This window comes from Emys orbicularis, chromosome 7 (assembly GCF_028017835.1).
Source record: "Emys orbicularis isolate rEmyOrb1 chromosome 7, rEmyOrb1.hap1, whole genome shotgun sequence".
Lineage (NCBI taxonomy): Eukaryota > Metazoa > Chordata > Testudines > Emydidae > Emys > Emys orbicularis.
The window spans coordinates 84,422,568-84,442,503 of NC_088689.1; the positions used below are offsets into that span (position 1 = coordinate 84,422,568).

At 46.4% G+C, this 19,936-nt stretch overlaps 1 protein-coding gene across 1 annotated transcript in view; it reads right to left on the reverse strand.

Moving 5' to 3' along the window:
• Positions 1 to 19,936, reverse strand: part of DOCK3 (dedicator of cytokinesis 3) — a 611,447-nt gene that overhangs the window by 100,665 nt on the left and 490,846 nt on the right. Inside the window, exons 26-31 of the mRNA XM_065408097.1 lie at positions 11,254 to 11,352; positions 7,713 to 7,807; positions 5,500 to 5,575; positions 4,741 to 4,841; positions 4,398 to 4,456; positions 16 to 164 (exon numbers count right to left, since the gene is read on the reverse strand). Coding sequence (XP_065264169.1) covers positions 16 to 164; positions 4,398 to 4,456; positions 4,741 to 4,841; positions 5,500 to 5,575; positions 7,713 to 7,807; positions 11,254 to 11,352 — 579 coding nt within the window. The remainder of the gene's footprint in view (positions 1 to 15; positions 165 to 4,397; positions 4,457 to 4,740; positions 4,842 to 5,499; positions 5,576 to 7,712; positions 7,808 to 11,253; positions 11,353 to 19,936) is intronic.

Genomic DNA, 19,936 nt, shown 5'->3' on the forward strand with positions numbered 1-19,936 from the left:
GGAAAACCATTTCACCTGTTTGAAGTTGCCATTTTTCCTCTGCTCCCAGTCCATCATGTCATGAAAGATGGGGATCATGATGTTGCGGACCTCTGTCTGTGGGACCAGTGTGACACCAAGAAAGGGGCCAATCATTCCCGGAATAAAGTGAATTTTATGTTCACCTGGGCAACACAAAGCAATTTACATTTAATGAAAGCCTTCCTTTTTTTATCATTCCTTGCTGAGAACAGGGCCGGCTCTAACTCTTTTGCCGCCCCAGGCAAAAAAGAAGAGTGCAGCCCTGCCGTAACACCCTCCCCCACAAGCGCTGCGCCGCCAAACCCCCCCCCCCCCCCCGAGCGCTGCGCCGGGCCGCCGAAACCCCCGCCCCCAGCGCCGGGCTGGGCTGCACAAATCCCAGGAGTGCCGGGCCGCTCAAACCCCCGCCCCAGCGCTGCGCCGGGCCGCCGAACCCCCCACACCCCCCCAAGCGCTGTGCCGGGCCGCCGAAACCCCCGCCCCCAGCGCCGGGCCGGGCTGCACAAATCCCAGGAGTGCCGGGCCGCTCAAACCCCTGCCCCAGCGCTGCGCCGGGCCGCCGAACCCCCCCCCCGAGCGCTGCGCCACCCAAACCCCCGGAGCGCCGGGCCGGGCCGCCCAAACCCCCGCCCCCCCCAGCGCCGCACCGGGCCGCCCAAACCCCTGGAGCGCTGCGCCGGGCCATGCTGGCCAAACCCGCACTCCCCCCCCCCCCCGAGTGCCAGGCCGGGCCACCCAAACCCCTGCCCCCCCCAAACCCCCGGAGCGCTGGGCCGCCCAAACCCCCGCGCCCCCCCCCCCCAGCGCTGTGCCGGGCCGCCCAAACCCCCGAGCACCGCGCTGGGCCGCCCAAACCCCTGCCCCCCCCAGCGCAGCCGAAGCCCCCGCCCCCCCCAGCGCCGCGCCGCCGAAACACCCCCGCGCTGCCCGGCCGAAACAAAAACAAAAACCCCCCTCGAGCGCCCCCCGCCACCCCAACATTGGCTGCCCCTTCTGAGGTGCCGCCCCAAGCACGTGCTTGGTCGGCTGGTGCCTAGAGCCGGCCCTGGCTGAGAAAAAGGTGAGACTCTTTGGTAAAGAAACATGCAACCTGTCCCTGAATTAAGCCTGAAGAAGCAAACAGGTTCTTTTTCCAAAAATTATCAAATTAATGGTACTTTAAGTTTTCCATTTTCCATGGCGAAGTCTGCCTGGTTATCTTTACATTAATTAATCTTTACATTTAGCAGAAACCGCAGATCCTACAGGGAAACTCATTCAATAGCTGCTCCACCTTTATGTGCCAGCATGCATTAATTCTGCCAGAGAAAATTGAGAGATTCCACTGCTGTTTTGGAGGCTCGGGCTCCTAAGAAGAAAGGGCTTTTTCAAAGGAACTGTGGCAATAGTATTTAATGGATCAGCTACATGTCCTTTAGACTTTTTAGAGCTCCTTAACCTCAGTGGTGTGAAATTTGCAATCGAATGGACAAGAACTTTGACTTCGAACCAAACAGTGTCACCTCTAAGTAGCAGGAATATACAGCATTGTTAGCAATCACTTTTATAGTGCGCTTCCACTGTGAAACTTTAGTAAATAAAACAAAATTATCTGGAAAAAAAACCAAAACACACTGATAGGGCAATATTGTTTTGAGATATCATTTCTCCCCAAAATTATCTTTCAGGTTAAATTGGGAATCCAACATACACATACATATTGGAGGTTTTCCTCTAGTAAATTAATCAGCCTCTTACGTGGTCCCACAATTGCAAAAAGGCAGGGGTAGGAAGAGAGAAATAAATAAATCAGGAAAAGCAGAAAAGAATGATTTTGATTTAAAGAGATAGTAACTTTAATCCCTAGGGGAGCATATGTCATTAACTCTGCAATATTAAAACTCTTATTTCTTTTCTGTCATTGTGTATGTGAAGCATAAAGTTTGGTATGTTCCTCAAAATCATGATCCGGATGATTACAATTTAGAAGTACTGGATTTTGTCTTTTAAGCTGCATGTGACATTTGTTTAAGCCTGTTAACAATTTCATAAATATTGCTATCTGCTTTTCAGACAAATAATGAGAAGCAAAGTATGTTTCTAACATAACTAATACAGTGGAGTCAATGTGATACATTCCCTGCCAATGTGATGTGGCACATGCCATAAGATGCTACACTGCACCCCAGCTCACTTCAACCAGAAGATGTTATTTAGATCAGAAATAAGCACAATTCATAATTTTGTAGATTATAAAGCCAGCAGGGGCGGCGAGTTGTATGGGCCCATAGTGCCTGGGCTCCAGCAAATTCAGGGCCCGGGGGGCCCGGCTCCACCAATGTTCGGGACCCCAACACCCCCTCCCACACCATCTTCTGCACCCCAACCCACTGTCCAAGCCCAAAGCCTGCATCCAGAGCCCACACCCATCCCGTATCCAAATTCTCTCCTAGAGCCTGCACTCCAAACCCCCTCTTGCACCCCAACACCCTGCCCAAGCCCAGAGCCTGCACCTAGCACCCAAACTCCATCTCAGAGCCTTAGGCAGGTGTGTGTGTGGGGGGAGGTGGGACTTGGACCCGTTCTGGGCACCACCAAAAATTATACAAACCTCCTACCCCTGAAGGCCAGAAGGGATCATTGTTATCATCTAATCGAACCTCATGTATAACACAGGCCATAGGATTTCCCTGAATTAATTCCTGTTTGAACTAGACCATATAATTTAGAAAAACATCCAATCTTGATTTTAAAATTGGCAGTGACGGAGAATCCACCACAACCCTTGGTAAGTTGTTCCAATGGATAATACCCTCACTGTTAAAAATTTATGCCTTATTTCTAGGGTGAATTTGTCTAGCTGCAATTTCCAGCCATTAGATCTTGTTATATCTTTGTCTGCCAGATTGAAGAGCCCTCTGTTACCTGTTCCATACATAGATTCTTATAGACTGAGATCAAGTCACCCCTTAATATTGTCTTTGTTAAGCTAACAGATTGAGCTCCTTGGGTTCTTCACTATATGGCATGTTTTCAATCCTCTCATCATTTTTGTGGCTCTTCTCTGAATCCTTTCCAATATCAATGTCTTTCATGAATTTTGGAAACCAGAAATGTGCAACTGCTACTGGAATATAGTGCCCCTGTGCCAAATATAGAGGTAAAATAACTCCTCTACTCCTATTCAACATTCCCTGTTTTTTTTATAATCAAGAAACACATTAGCGCTTTTGGCCATAGCTTTACTCTGGGAGATCTTGTTCAGCTGATTATCCACCATGACTTCCAAGTCCTTTTTGGAGTCACTGCTTGCCAGGACAGAATCCCCCCATCCTAAAAGTAAGGCCTACATTCTTTGTTCCTAGATGTAGGATTTTATATGTAGCCACATTGAAAGCTTATTTGTTGCTTGCGTCCAGTTTACCAAGTGATCCAGATCATTCTGTAGCAGTGACTTATCCTCTTCATTATTTACTACTCACCCAATCTTTGTGTCATCTACAAACTTTACCAGGAATGATTGTATGTACTCTTCCCAGACAGATAAATATGTTAAATAGCGTAGGGCCAATAAATGATCCCTGAGGGGCTCCACTAAGAACACACTTGCTTGATTATGATTCCCCATTTACAATCACATTTTGTGAGTGATCAGTTAGCTAGTTTTAGTACATTCAATATATGCTGTGTTGATTTAGTAACATTCCAGTGTCTTAATCAAAATATCATGTGGTACAAATTCAAATGACTTACAGAAATGTAAGTCTATTACAACTGGTGTAAAAAATATTGCATAATTGTGGGCAAACTTTTGTTTTTTTAAACCAGTAACAGAGAATTTGTTATCATGCTTATTAGACACATTAATACAGCACTCATAAATATGCACTTTACTGCATGTCACGTCTGTACATGATTGCTAACTGTGCACTTTTAGAATTCTGCATCACCCTGACTTGTTCTGTTGTACCATTTCCAAATGGATGAAATTGGACACAGCTGGAAAGGTTTAGTTTCAGCTGTGCCAACATAGACCAGATTAAAGTCAAGAGTGTACAAGTGTCAAATACTAGACTAGATTGCAGCACAATAGCAGGGATTTCCAAATGCTAATGCAGTACATCATCTGGGAATATCAAAGAAAAGCTGTTGAAACCAGTCACTACAACATTTGAGAGTAAAGTATTCAAATTCATAGAAATGAGTTATTTCAAATGAGAAAAATATCACCATGGAGCTATGCAGAAAGTCATTTTAGTTGAAAATTCCTGAAGAAACTATAAGACCCAGCATGAGCTCTGTGGTTTTACACCACTAAAGCTGAATATTAGTAATGCAATTCTTAGACAACTTTAGTTTTGGTGATTAGGAGGAGAACAGGAGACAGAGAGACATACCCAGGTTCTGCCACATGCTGAATAACTCATATGCCATCATCACTCGCATGTCGCCATATCTGAAAGAGACGGCATAGACACAACCCCTTAATGGGACAAAATGCAGCAAGTTGGTGATCTAATGCAATTAAATTAATATGTAAACCAAGGTTATACTTTTTAAGAAGATCAAGGGATTCATCTAATTGTTGAATAATTGTCCTATGATCTCTACTTATGATTTTTCTGGGGCAAATCCTCCCACTGCCTGTAATGTATGGGAGTTTGTGATAAAAACTTATGTCCTACTTTTGAGGTGATGGAAAAAATCAGAGTTTCGGAGGCAAGGAGATCATATTCTTACTTGTCCAGAATCTTCTTTCTCTTAGCTGGAGTGACAGTTTCTAGCTGCAGGCTTGGCTGGTTTATAAACAGAACTGCCAAGCTGAAATAGGAGTTCCACACCTAGAAAACAGGAAGGAAATTAAACACATGTTAGTCCAAAGGCAGAACAAGTTCTGAACACAAACATACATGCCATGCATACATTTTACAGAAGGCATCAGGTTGTTCCACCTTAAGTCAGAGGAAAATAGATAATTATGTCTAAATAAACCAGATGTAATAATAAAATAAGTTAAATCAGTCCCAGGAATTATACAAATACTGGAGGGAATGACAATTAAAAGAACCCAGCAGCAAGGGAGTGCTGGGGCTTCAGACATAGGCCTTTCACCTCTCGACACCACCTGAATTCAACTCTGCCTTAGGCCAAAAGTGAAATGAGTTTGGTAGTTTCAAATATTCCTAGTGAACACTTTTTCATACCCCTAAACCACACCATAGAGTGTGCTTTGAATTACATTAGACACTATACATTCTTGACTTTAGCCAATGCAAGCGGTCTCACTTTTCAAACCCTTAGAATTCATAATGCTTTTGCTCTTCTGGGATTTCCCAGTTCAGTCAAAGCCTCAGCAGAGTTTGATGACTATATCAGCTAGTTTATTTTCTGAGCTAACAAACATAGTGAACATAATCCATTAACATAGAGTAGCCGCTGTTCCTGCATTGCTGCTGGTTTTAAAGGATGTCATGAAATTTTCCAGATTTCAAACCTTACCTTAAAATCAAAGTCTGTTTCTGTGAAGTTCTTGTGCAGGGCAGAGGACAGGTACTGGACTGTCGTAACTATGATACTATAATTAAAAAAAAAGATCCTTTTCAATCTGCAGTACAAATCACATTCAAAGAGTCTTTGAGTAGCTCTGAGCACTGGTGGTTTCTGTTATATTTCAAAATGCATTTTGGCACTCTTTCTTTATGCAGTAATTTCTAGATATCACCATAAAGGTCACTGTGTTTTTTTTTTTTAACAAAACTTCATATTAAATAATGCAAGGCAGAATTCACAAATATGTTTTCCTAAAATATTGTAGATTTTGGAAACGGAAGAGTATCTTTGTAATTCTTGAGTTTATTTTCAAAAGTCCATTACTGCAGTTAATAAATAAAGGAACACAAATAACGTACTTATTTTTGTTTCTGTGCATTTCTTTAATAAAAAAGGCAGAATTTTTCAGGGAGGCACAATCCTCTACAGTTTTTGGACTTTGCTGTAAATTGATCTCCTCTGTACATTTTTGGTAATATTTTGTAAACTCTGGGTTCACTGGGAAACTTACTTTTTTGTAGGTGCATAAAAGCCTTTAATTAAATGGGAATAAATCATGTAACAACATGCAAGAATTAACAAAGTCTAATTTGCTTTGGTATAAAAAAGTAATAGGCTAAAGCTCAGCATCTCATTCATGTGATACTTTCAGTGACATTGATAAATGCACTTTATTTCAACTTGAAGAGATTTCCAGCTAAGTGGTGCCAGCAGGATCAGGCTATCTAGGTAACCAGGTCATTTTACTTTATATGGATTTCTCTTTTTCTACAGTACAGCATGTAACCTGGGGGTCTACAACATCTAAAGCCACTTCTTTCACTTCTCATTAGCACTGTGAACTCATAGAGCATACAACACCACAGCTGACCAATCAGCCTTCAGGAAGAGGTCCATGACATCATCTTGCAATATGGACCCCTCCAGTAGTTCAGTTAGTCAACTGTGATGCTACAGTTAGGTTAGCTAATAAAATGAGACATTAGTACGTAATCCCAGCCTCTGGGTATAATCCTGGCTCTCAGCCTGCTGCTGCTACCTCCTAAAAACAACAGAAAAAGCTTGACAAGGCAAAAATAAAAAACAAAACTAAATAAATTCAAGCCCAAATGACAACTGCATAATCAAAAAAATAATGATTTCAATCTGATACTTTGTCATCTGGTTTAAGGACTGTGGTCTGCCCCTCCTTTTCTAAAAAAAATTGAGTCCACCACTGATCTAAGCTGAGTTGCTCTGGTCTTTCACCCAAAGAGCAGTTTTAGAGCCAGTAGGGATGCTGGTACTGCCAGGAGCAGTAGCCCAAGGCAGTGCACCAGGCACAAACTGCGAGAAAACTCCTTGGTGAGTTTTGTTGCTGTTTTTTAAATTGAGACACAATGAAGACAGAGAGGTAACAATGTAGGTAAAAGGAAAATTAAGACCACAAGCACTATATATTCAAGTGCTATATATTCCTTAGAAGCTCCTTCCATTTCAGTAACTTGGCTGAAATGGCAGAGACAGTCTTTTTGGCTGTCACTCCTTGCACCTCAGACTATTGACGAAGTGCATCTATCACATGGCAAGAGGAAACCATGCCTCCCTCAGTAGGGAAGGATTTGAGGGGTACTTGTGGATACAGTCATAGATAACCGGAATTGGTATCTAGTTCTACTCGACACTTAAAGAGTGTTGCCTGTCTTCAAAGCAATGGACCTAAGCAAAGCAATTACCTAAACTTTACAGATGGGAAAACAAAGGGGCAGATGTACAAAGGGGTAAATATACTCCATATGTGACCAACTTTGGGCAGATCATTTTAGCTCACTATCGCTTGTGTGCATAAATGATAGAATTTACATACAGGAAGCCTATTTCAACTTGGTTTTTGTGGGGAAAAAAAGAAGTTTATAGTATTAACTATATAGTATGCGTGCCCACTGGTAGCATGTAAAACTTGTACATGCAAGTGATCATTCATTGACAAAAGCCCTAATTTGGCCCTGATAGTTTAAGTAACTTTGCAGAACCAGGATTAGTACTCAGGAGGAGTTCCTGCCTGGAGTCCCATCCCTCAGTCCACTAAAACACACTGTTTCTCTGGGATGAGAAGCCCTAATTTAGAGCACCCACAGAGTTTTCATACAAACTTTCAGTGCTTTACACATGTCCTCACTCACTTGCTGGTGAGCAACCTCATCACCATCCAGTCCCGAGGAAAGACACTCATCTTCATCAGGTTTCGAAACACACAGAAAATCTTCAGCAGGAACTCCTAATACAGAGAAAGAAGAGAATAATAAGCAGTGGCAGCTGTAGGAAAATGTACTTTCCTAGCCACAGCCAAGACAATTAAGCTAATTATGTTTCCCTTGCTTGATCCCTGTGTCACTACGCTACATAGCTCAAAACATGGAAGCAGCATATATGGGAATGAGGCAGATACAGTTGTTTTCAGCAGGTACATTCTCCTATATTTTAAAGCTTACAATGCAGAACTTCATTTTACTTTATTCCATATGACATTTCAATAGTGTCATGCAGAATTCTGGTCTGAGTTCCCAGTGTGCCTTTTGGAGGAATTGTTATTTATTTAATTTATATTTAAAAGGGTATGTTTTCATGGTTCTATGCACCCCTGTCATAAAATTAAAAAAAATTCTTTTATAGGTTATGTAATATGGTAATATAAGATCCCATTTATGATGAAGAAAGGACTTGCTAAAGGCATCCCACCCAGCTGTCTGTTTCTAAAAGGACCACTTCAGAGAGAGAGAGAGAGAGAGAGAGAGAGAGAGAGACTGTGTCTGTGATGTAGTCCTGAGCAAAGGATTGAGGAAAAACTCCTGAGATCAAATCCTGGCTCTGCCAATGACTTACCTTTTGACTCTGAATAAATCACTTAGCAAGTCACTATCTGCCTCATTTTTCACTTTTATATAACGGTGATAGTAATTGTCTCTTAACCCATACAAGGGGTATACATTATTGTTGTTACACCAACATAGTTCCATCTCTATCTCCATAGCCAATTTAATCACAGGTCTTTTTACTGAGACTATCAAGAAGGTTGCCAGCTGTGATAGTGGTATTTGTGATGTCAGGTGAGAACAACTTCAAAACTTTTCTTAAGTGAACTCCTCAATAGAGATGGTCAAAACTTCGAATTTCTGGTTTCTGGGAAATTCAAAATTCCTTTTTTCTGATTCAGGTAGAAAACAAATATTTTTGAAATTTCCTAATTACCCGAAATTCTTCCCCCCTCGCCCCCCAAAATACAGTTTTGGAAGACATTAATTTTGAAATTTAATTTTGGATTTCTCAGTTTTGTTTTGGAAGCTTGTTTTTTGTTCCGGAATTTCAAAACTTTGTTTCAAATTTGATTTGATTTGATTTTTTAATTTTTATTATATTTAATATTATTTCATTACATGTAGATGTAATAAATATCATTAAAGGCAGCTGCTTCTTAGTACTGACTGAAACATCTTAGTAGCTGCCCTTAATGATTTTAAAAATAAAATATATATTAAAATAGAATATTTAAACTATTATATAATATTATGAGTCAGTAGCTACAGTGCATAATGTGCAATGCTACTGACATAAAATAATGTAAAATAATGTAACAATAAAAACAGGTACAAATAAAATAGAATTCAAAATGAAATTTTGGAATTTCCAAAGCAAAAATTCAAATCCCAAAGCAAAATTTGGAAATCTGAAATGATATTTGTTTGTTTTTTGAAATTTGATCAAAACGGACAACTTTTTCAGAAATATTTCAATTATGATGAAACCAACATTTTCTGTTAAAAAATTCCACAAAAATTTCCAACAAGCTCTACTCTTATGTATATTCCATATCTACTTAAGACTCAGTATAAGAGTGCCAACTCTTATCATGTGGACTATTGAAGAAGTCATCAAAAGTCAACTTTAGATCACTACCAATTTGTGCTCCATTCAACCTAGCCACCTAGAGGTAAGAGGCTCTGTTATCCCAAAGTCTATATCTCTGAGCCACCCAGCCTTTCTCAGGATACATTTTCATTGGTATATACAATAATTGGAAGTTGACAACCTCTTCCAAAAGCACTTCAGATCCTGTTCCACCTTGTTTGTTCAGTGTTTTAACAGGTTTCTACCATGGTGTCAGTTTGGTATTACTATTCACTCTATTACTGAGCTGTCACACTAGCCACAAAAACATTTTGTATGTAACCCCATCATCATACTGTGAAAGGAAAGTGACAGCATGACTGTTACTTCCATCAGATTTATGTATTGCTTCTTGAAGTTATTCTGCACTTCAGAGCCATTTACTGTGGTCTGAGACATGCTGCCTTCATAAAGATGCGAAGGTAACAGGTAGGCTTCTCTCCCTTTGAGATGGACCCCTCAAAGCAGATGATGGTTGGGAAGCCACCAGTGAGGGTACATAAACTGTGTACTAAGCAACTCTCTCTTGGCCACTAACAGCTATGATTTAGGTCACCACTCACAAAAGGGAATGTGCTTGTTGAAGCATACCAGGTGGATTAGGCTGGCCAATACTCCAACAAACCAAGGAAAAATTTGCTGTTGACTTTTCTCTGCTTGGTATGCAAAAGTCAGCCTTGGAATATAATTATCTTTTGACATAAGAACAAACTTCAAACCTTTTCTTAAATGAGCTCCTATGTATATTCCATGCCCTTCAATAGGTTGCAGAATAAACTACTTTGGATTTTCTAGTCTGTACAGACTACTAGTCTGTAGTTCAGGCTATGTTCCACAAAGTACCATAATGATATCTATCCCAGGTATTTATCTGCTCCCTATTACCATATGATCTGAACACCTTGCTATCTTTAATGTATTTATCCTCACACTACTGCCACGAGGTAGGGAAGTGCTAACTAACTGCAGCTGAGAGGTGTTATTCCCAGTGTGGGTAGACAGATTCATGCTAGCACACTAAAAATAGCAGTGTGGAAATTGCGGTACTGGCTTGGGCTAGTCACTTGAGTGCAGACCCAAAGGGTTGGGCAGGCTTGCACTTGGGCAGCTACCCTGAGCCACTGCTAGTGCCACAACATCCATACTCCACTAATTCAAGTTGAGCTAGTGTGAGTCTGTCTACCTACACTGGGAATCACACCTCCGAGCTGCAGTGTAGACATACTAGAGAGATTCTGGGAATGTCTACAATGCGGAGAAAAACCTGCAGCAGTCTCAGAGCCTGGGTCAACAGATTTGGGCTTGCAGAACTTGGGCTTCCAGGCTAAAAATAGCAGTTTAGATGTTCCTGCTTGGACTGGAGCCCAGGGTCTGAGACCCTCCCCCTCAGCTCCAGCCCAAGCGTGAATGTCTACACTGCTATTTTTAGCCCTGCAATCCGAGTCCCATGAGCCCAAGTCAATGGAACCAGGCTCTGAGATTCAGCACCATGGGTTTTTCTTTGCAGTGTAGACATACCTTCGGTGGTTTGTTCAAGGTCACACAGGAAGCCTGGGCTGGAGATAGGGACTACCAACTCCTAGGCTAGTGCCCTAACCACTGGACCATCCTTTTCTCTAATAATAATAAACTAAGTATATGAAACAAATAGTGACTATATCTGTAGTGAATGTGGATGTTCAGCAGAATAAGTGAAAACACTTTCTGCATTGTCATCTATCTGATTTCTGAGGTTAATATTTAATAGCTGCTTCTAAAAACCATGAAGTTATGTCCTACCTTTAGCTCATCCTTGCTCTGGAAGTTGTCCAGTAAATGTTGAAAATGAGTGTCTGACATCTGACGAAGCAGAGACAAGAGACAGGACACATACTCTCCCTGTCAAGTAAAGGAAGAATTATTTAGTCCAGACAATCAAAGAATTTTTTAGATGTAAAATTCAACCTGAGATAGAAGATAAAAGGTGGGGTCTGAAATGGCACCAATGCATATGAAAGAAAAAAATGGTTACCTACCTTTCGTAACTGTTGTTCTTCGAGATGTGTTGTTCACATCCATTCCACATTAGGTGTGCACGGACGTCGGAAACTTTTTCCCTTAGCAGCTCCCGTCGGGTCGGCAGGGGAGCCCCCTAGAGTGGCGCCTCTATGCTGGTGCATATATACCCCTGCCGACCCGACCCCCCTTCAGTTCCTTCTTGCTGGAGACTCTGACAGAGGGGAAGGAGGGTGGGAAGTGTAATGGACGTGAACAACACATCTCGAAGAACAACAGTTACGAAAGGTAGGTAACCGTTTTTTCTTCTTCGAGTGCTTGTTCACGTCCATTCCACATTAGGTGACTCACAAGCTTACCATAGGAGGAGGGTAGGAGTCATGGAGCAATTGATTGAAGAACTGCCCTGCTAACCGCCGCGTCATCTCTGGCCTGCTGGTTGACTGTGTAGTGGGCTGTGAATTTGTGCACTGATGACCAGGTGGCTGCTTTACAGATCTCCTGGATCGGGACGTGTGCCAGAAAAGCTGTTGAGGATGCTTGTGCCCTCATCGAGTGAGCCGTGATTGCCGGGGCTGGAACCTTGGCGAGCTCATAGCACGCGCGGATGCAGTCCGCAATCCACGATGATATACGTTGTGCCGAGACCGGAAGCCATTTCATTCTATCAGCTATGGCGACAAACAACTGCGTCGACTTGCGGAAAGGTTTCGTTCGCTCTAAATAGAACGCCAGGGCCTTCGGACATCCAGAGTGTGCAGGCTACGATGACTCGGGTCCGTGTGTGGTTTAGGAAAGAACACTGGCAAACAAATGTCCTGTCCCATATGAAATTGTGAGACTATCTTAGGGAGGAATTTAGGGTGTGGACTGAGTTGCACTTTGTCCTTATAAAAAACTATATAAGGAAGCTCCGAGGTTAGGGCCCTCAACTCAGACACCCCCCTCGCTGACGTAATAGCCACCAGGAACGCCGCGTTCCAGGAGAGGTGAAGGAGAGAGCAAGAGGCCAGGAGCTCGAATGGGGGCCCCATAAGCTTGGAAAGGACCAGATTAAGGTTCCAGGGAGGGACCGGTGGGCGTGAGTAGGGGAACACTCTCTCCAGTCCCTTGAGGAACCGCACCACCATGGGGTTAGAAAATACAGAGCATCCGGATTCCCCCGGGTGGAACACTGATATGGCAGCTAGACGCACTCTGATTGAGGAAGGAGCGAGACCCTGATGCTTGAGGTACAGGAGGTATTCTAGGACAACTGGAATAGTGGCCTGGAGTGGCTGTATCTGCTTAGGCTCACACCAGCAGAAAAATCTTTTCCACTTGGCTAGGTAGGCCGCCCTAGTGGACGGTTTCCTAATGCCAAAGAGAATCTGTCGTACCGGAAGAGAGCACTGGCTCTCCATAGCGTTTAGCCAGAGAGCTTCCATGCCATTAGATGCAGAGACTGCAGATCCGGGTGGAGCAGGCGCCCGCGGTCCTGCGTGATGAGATCCCGGTGCAGGGGCAGGGCAATCGGGGTGGCCACTGACAGCTCTAGCGGGGTTGTAAACCAGTGCTGACGAGGCCAAGCGGGGGCGATCAAAATTTTCATTGCCCTGTCCCTGTGAACTTTGAGGAGGACTCTGTGGATGAGCGGGAGCAGAGGAAAGGCGTACTTCAGAGTCCCGCTCCAAGGGATCGCAAATGCGTCTGCGACCAAGCCCGGACTGTGGTTCTGGAACGAGCAAAACTGTGGACATTGGCTGTTTTTCCTGGTGGCAAAGAGGTCCATTTGGGGAAACCCCCACTTCTGGAAGACTGATTGCAAGATGTCCGATCTCATCGACCACTCGTGCATGCAGTATGACCTGCTGAGGCTGTCCGCTAGCTTGTTTCGTTCTCCCAGGAGGTATGAAGCTCTGAGATGGATGGAGCAGGCTACACAAAAGTCCCACAGGAGAAGGGCCTCTCGGCAGAGGGGAGAGGAGCAGGCTTCGCCCTGCTTGTTTATATAAAACACGGCGGTGGTGTTGTCTGTCAGAACTGTCATTCTGTGACCTTCCAGAGTAGCGTGAAAGGTTTGGCAGGCTAGACGAACCGCCCTGAGCTCCTTCACATTGATGTGGCGCGACACCTCGGCCTTGGACCACAAACCCTGTGTTCTTAGGTCCCCTAAGTGAGCTCCCCAGCTGAGGTCTGACGTGTCTGTCACCAGCGTCAGAGCAGGCTGCGGTGCGGCGAAGGGGATACCCTCGCATACTACTGGCCAATTGAGCCACCATCACAGGGAGTCCAACACCTGGGCCGGAACCGTCACAACAAGGTCTAGGGGATCTCTGCCCGGGCGATACGACCGGGCAAGCCACACTTGTAAAGTCCCGAGCCGTAGTCGAGCGTATTTGACTATGTGAGTGCACGCCGCCATGTGCCCCAGGAGCTGCAGGCAGCATCTGGCCGTGGTACTGGGGAACCTTAGCATCGAGTCTACGACAGGCTGAATGGCCAGGAATCTGGATTCTGGGAGGCTCGCTTGCGCCTGCACTGAGTCCAGCAGCGCCCTGATGAACTCCAGCCTTTGCATTGGTATCAGGGAAGACTTGGGCATGTTGACGAGAAGACCCAGCCTGCAGAACGCATCCAGGGCCACCGTCACATGGGAGCAGACCTCCTCTTCGGACCGACCCACGAGGAGCCAATCATCGAGGTATAGGTATACCCGTATTCTCCTCTTTCGCAGAAAGGCTGCCACTACTGACATGCATTTTGTGAACATGTGGGGGGCTGCCCCCAGGCCGAACGGGAGGACTGCAAACTGGTAATGGTGCTGGTTTATGGTGACCCGCAGGAATCGCTGGTGAGTGGGGTGAATAGCGATGTGAAAGTATGCATCTTTCATGGTGAGGGCAGCGTACCAATCCCCCGGATCCAGAGACAGGATAATAGTGCTTAGGGAGACCATGCGGAAGCGGACCTTGACTAAGAACTTGTTGAGCCCGCAGATCTAAAATGGGCTGAAGGCCCCCCTTTGCCTTTGGGATAAGAAAATAACGGGAGTAAAACCCCTACCCCTTAGTTCCCGAGGGACTTCCTCCACCGCCCCGCCTCTAAGAGCGACGGTACCTCCTGCATAAGGAGTTGCTCGTGAGAAGGGTCCCTGAAGAGGGACGGGGAAGGGGGGTGGGTAGGAGGGAAGGAGGAGAACATGTAACCCACTTGTACCGTGCGCAAGACCCAAAGGTCCGACATTATACGGGACCACGCCTGGTAGAAGTGGGATAAGTGGTCCAGGAAACATGGGGAAGGATCCAGGAGCTGGGTTGGTACGCTGTCCTCGAGCACACCTTCAAAACCCCTGCTTGTTGCCAGGCTGGGGCTTGCCCTGGCCCTGATTAGGCATGTTATTCCGCCTGCATCTGTTGTCTCTGCCCCTCGTGTGATAAGGCTCCTGCCTAGGGCGAGGCTGGTACTGCCGTTGCTGCAACGGTTGGGGCTTGAATGGCTTCCTCTGAGTCGCTGGGGTGTGCATTCTTAATGACTTGAGGGTTGCCCGGGAGTCTTTAAGGCTATGCAGCCTGGCATCCGTCTGGTCGGAAAAGAGGCCTGACCCTTCGAAGGGGAGGTCCTCGATGGTGTTCTGGACCTCTGGCAGAAGGCCTGAAGCAACGCTGAGCGCCTCATCACCACACCTGAGGCGACTGTTCTGGCTGCTGCGTCTGCCGAGTCCGGAGAGGCCTGTAAAGAGGTCTTGGCAACTGCCTTTCCCTCTTCCATGAGGGCCGTGAACTCAGGTTGAGAACCCTGGGGCAAGGAGTCTTTAAATTTGGAAACTGCTGCCCAGGAATTAAAATTGTGCCTGTTTAGGATCGCCTGCTGGTTCGCAATCCTTAATTGGAGGCCCCCAGAGGAGTTGACCTTCCTTCCGAAGAGGTCCGAACGTTTAGCCTCCTTGGCCTTGGGAGCCAGGGCTTGCTGGCCATGACGCTCCCGTTCATTCACGGCTGAAACGACCAGTGAACAGGGGGCCGGATGACAAAATAGGAAGTCGTATCCCTTGGAGGGGGCGAAGTACTTCCTCTCCACCCCCCTTGCCGTCGGTGAGCTAGAGGCTGGGGTTTGCCAGACCGTCTTGTAGTTAGACTGAATTGTCTTTATGAGCGGGAGTGCAATTCTGGAGGGGCCTTTAGGGCTTAGGATGTCCACCAGAGGATCCTCCTGCTCCACCGCTTCCTCCGCCTGTAGTTCCAAGTTCTGGGCGACCCTGCAGAGCAGCTCCTGATCTGCCCTGTGGTCAATTGGGGGAGGCCCCGACACCGCCGTGCCCACCACAGCTTCGTCTGGGGACGATGAGGAGGTGAGGGCCTGCTGTGCTTCCTCCACCTGCTCTTCTTGCTCCTCATCATAGGCTGGGGCATGTCCGAGCTCTGCCTGGTTGACTGTCCCTGGGACGGCCCCGGGCTTGGTGCCGCTTCCGCTCGCTGGTGTTCCGGAGAAGCATCTGGCGGCCTGGATACTGTAGCCTCCTTGGGTGCGGAGGGGTGTCTGCGTGGGGACCAGGACCAATGCACCGAATAGCCGGACCTTGAAGCTCTGGAGGAGGTCCCTTGCTGCTGATGATAGGCCCATGGTGTCCAAAAGGGCCATTGTCCTGGCAGGCCCCATTGGGGATGCCACATGGTCTGGGGCTCCCTGCTAGGCGGTGCCCTGCGGGCGTAGCTGGAGCGTCCTGAGTCGACCTTGGATTCCAAGGACGCCGACCTCAAAGGCCAAGGCGGTGCCGTGGCACAGTGCCGTCGGGAGGCTGGAGAGTGGCTCCTCACCAACCGGGACCGGGATCGGTACCGATGCTCTCAGGACCAGGATCGCTGCCTTCTGCCCGGGGCCGGGGACTGCGGCCTTATGTCCCCTCAGTGCCGGCTTAGTGACGGTGCCAGGGAGCGGTGTGCCGGCGGAGCCGGTGCCGTGTGCTGGCTCAGTTCCAGTGCCATCGAGTCCCACTGAGCCAAAGGTAACTGGGAGTCCACAGAGGCTGAGCTCGACCGGGACCGGCACCGGGAGCGGTGCCGGGGCGGTAACCTCGAGCGGTGCACCATTGCCGGCTTGCCTCTGGATGGCACCCTTGGTGATGGTGCCGGAGGCTTCTCCTTGCCAGGGAGGGGGCTTGCCGCCGACAGCTCGATGAGGTCTTTTGCCGCCTCAAAGGTGTCTGGGGTGGAGGGCTGTTCTAGGATGTCTTCCAGCCCTTCTTCTGCGGTCAACCCACTTAGCCCGGGGCTCAATGGGCCCTGCGGCGCCAAAGCCACCAGTGCCAGTGTATGTCCTGGGGCCGCACTGCCCCTCTGAGTGCTCGGTCCCTTGGAAATCGCCGCCTTCTTATGTGGGGAGCGCCCTCTATCGCCTTTAGGCTGCCCCTTCGACCATACTGGAGAGGTCGAGCGGTGCTGGGGCTTGTCCTGTTGCCTCGGTGCCACATGCTTACGGTGCCCCACCGGCGCCAGATCACAGACTGATGCCAGGGCACTCCACACCGAGCACGCCGGCACTGAAGCCGGATGGTGAGGCCATAGGTTGCAGCGCGGCCTCCATGAGTAACTGCTTGAGGCGAAAGTCTCTTTCTTTCTTGGTTCTTGGCTTAAAAGCCTTACAGATCTTGCAGCGCTCAATCTGGTGCAATTCCCCCAAACAGCGGAGACACGAGTCGTGGGGATCACTGATTGGCATAGGCTTGCGGCACGTGGCACAAGCCTTAAACCCTTGGGCCTGCGGCATGCCCCGCAGCCCAGGGCTGGTGCTGGAAACAACTTCCAGACACCTAAAACAAAGGAAGCTTAACTATGTACTATAAAGAAGTGCTAACTACTGGTAACTATTAACTACAGATATCTGCTAACCACTGATAACTGCTACAGCTGTGCTAAGGGATCACTCACAAGCGAGAGAATAACAGGAGTACTTGTGGCACCTTAGAGACTAACAAATTTATTAGAGCATAAGCTTTCGTGGGCTACAGCCCACTTCTTCGGATGCATATAGAGTGAAACATATATTGAGGAGATATATATACACACATACAGAGAGCATGAACAGGTGGGAGTTGTCTTACCAAGTCTGAGAGGCCAATTAAGTAAGAGAAAAAAAAGAGAAAAAAAACCAGACATTCTTTGACAGACCTGCGGGTGGCTATCTTAAAACAGAAAAACTTCAAAAACAGACTCCAACGAGAGACTGCTGAGCTTGAATTGATATGCAAACTAGACACCATCAACTCAGGGCTAAATAGGGATTGGGAATGGCTGAGCCATTACAAACATTGAATCTATCTCCCCTTGTAAGTATTCTCACACTTGCTTCTTATCAAACTGTCTGTACTGGGCTATCTTGATTATCACTTCAAAAGTTTTTTTTCTCTTTTTTTTCTCTTACTTAATTGGCCTCTAAGACTTGGTAAGACAACTCCCACCTGTTCATGCTCTCTGTATGTGTGTATATATATCTCCTCAATATATGTTTCACTCTATATGCATCCGAAGAAGTGGGCTGTAGCCCACGAAAGCTTATGCTCTAATAAATTTGTTAGTCTCTAAGGTGCCACAAGTACTCCTGTTATTTTTGCGGATACAGACTAACACGGCTGCTACTCTGAAGCGAGAGAAAGAGTTGTTCCAACGCCACCACGGACAGTAAGAAGGAACTGAAGGGGGGTCGGGTCAGCAGGGGTATATATGCAGCAGCATAGAGGCGCCACTCTAGGGGGCTCCCCTGCCGACCCGACGGCAGCCGCTAAGGAAAAAAGTTTTCGACGTCCATGCACGTGGCGTGCGCACACCTAATGTGAAATGGACGTGAACAAGCACTCGAAAAAGAAGTTCATTTGCAGAGATTAAAAATACTGTATGACAAATTATCTCTATTTCCTGTTAATACATAGCAAAAACTCTCAGAAGCTCAGCTGTGTGTGCTCTTTTTTTCATAGGACTTATTACAAATATCAGAGTTTAAATGGTCAATACTGACAATCAAGGGCTCTCTCTCCCAGTATGTAGGAGAAGCTGCTCTGAAATCAAGGTCTTACATAGTAAATAATACTTTGCAGTTATATAGTTCCTTTCACCACAGCCTCTCAAAGTGCTTTACAAAGGTGAGTAAAAATCCCCATTTTTACACATTTGAAGAGTACAGCATAAAAGGGTTAGGCATTGTGTCAAAGGTAAGGTTGCAAGTCAGTGGCAGTCAGGAATGGTATCTGTCTCCACATTACTAGTTTCCTGCTATGACTATGTCTCCTTGTAGCAATTGTGTCTCTAAGCCATTGAAGCAATTTATTTTTAAACAATTGCAAAGATTTTTTAAGAAGTACCTAATCTTGTGTGTCACATTACAGATACTGTGCTAAATATGAATGTTCATGAAGAATGTTTCTGAAGAGATTTTATATCTGGGAGTGGCCTGGGCAAGTTCCTTTTTCAGATGGACTCAGGTATCTGCCCACATGCTCTGGAATGTTTATAAACTTTTCTGAGCTACTCCAATTAACGTTAATACCTTGTCTTTATTAAGAAAAAGGTGTGTTCTGACCATGTGTTAGCTAACAGATGTAAGCGAAAGGATGTAAAATCATAGTGAGGAAAAGGCAATTGCGGTTGTAACATGTTAGCAAGTGAAGGTAAACCCTAGACTCACCCCTACAAACTGCCTTGTCTTCATTAGGAATTTACCTTATGTTTGTTACTGCATTTTAGCTAACAAGAGGTTAGGAAACATCTTTGTTCCTAGTGTGGAGGCACTGACTGTACATCTACCTGCTCAACACACTCAAATTCCCAGCCAATTTATAAGAAAATTAACACTGGGTGGAAAGTGTTTTGGAGAACAGATTGACAACACAAGTGGTGCTGATATCAGCTCAGTGTTTGAATCAAGTAAAAATAGGGTTAGGATAGAATATGTAGTGCAATGAGTCCAGGAAGGGAGAAGGCTGGATGGGAATTTTATTCTTTCCCCGCTCTTTTAGTGAAGGACAAGGAAGAATTCTCATTCCCTCTTTATCCCATGCTCAGGGCTGGCGCTTCCATTTAGGCGACCTAGGAGGTCGCCTAGGGCGCCAGGATTTGGGGGGGCGGCAATTCGGCGGCAGGGGGTCCTTCCGCGCTCCAGGTCTTCGGTGGCAATTCTGCGGCGGGTCCTTCACTCGCTCCGGGACCCGCCACCGAAGTGCCCCGAAGACCGGGAGCGCGGAAGGACCCCCCCTGCTGCAGAATTGCCAATGATGACCGGGAGCGCGGAAGGACCCCCGCCTAGGGCGCCAAAAACCCTGGCGCCGCTCCTGCCCATGCTGCTGAGTAATTTGGGCCAGCTGTAAGCGTATCAGCACCCTTTGCAAAGATCAGATTTGGTGCTATCTTCATCTCTCTTTGCTCCTTTCCTCCCACCCAGCTCAGCAACACACTCGATTCCCTATCTGTTATTTCCTTCTCCAGAAGGATGCACCTGT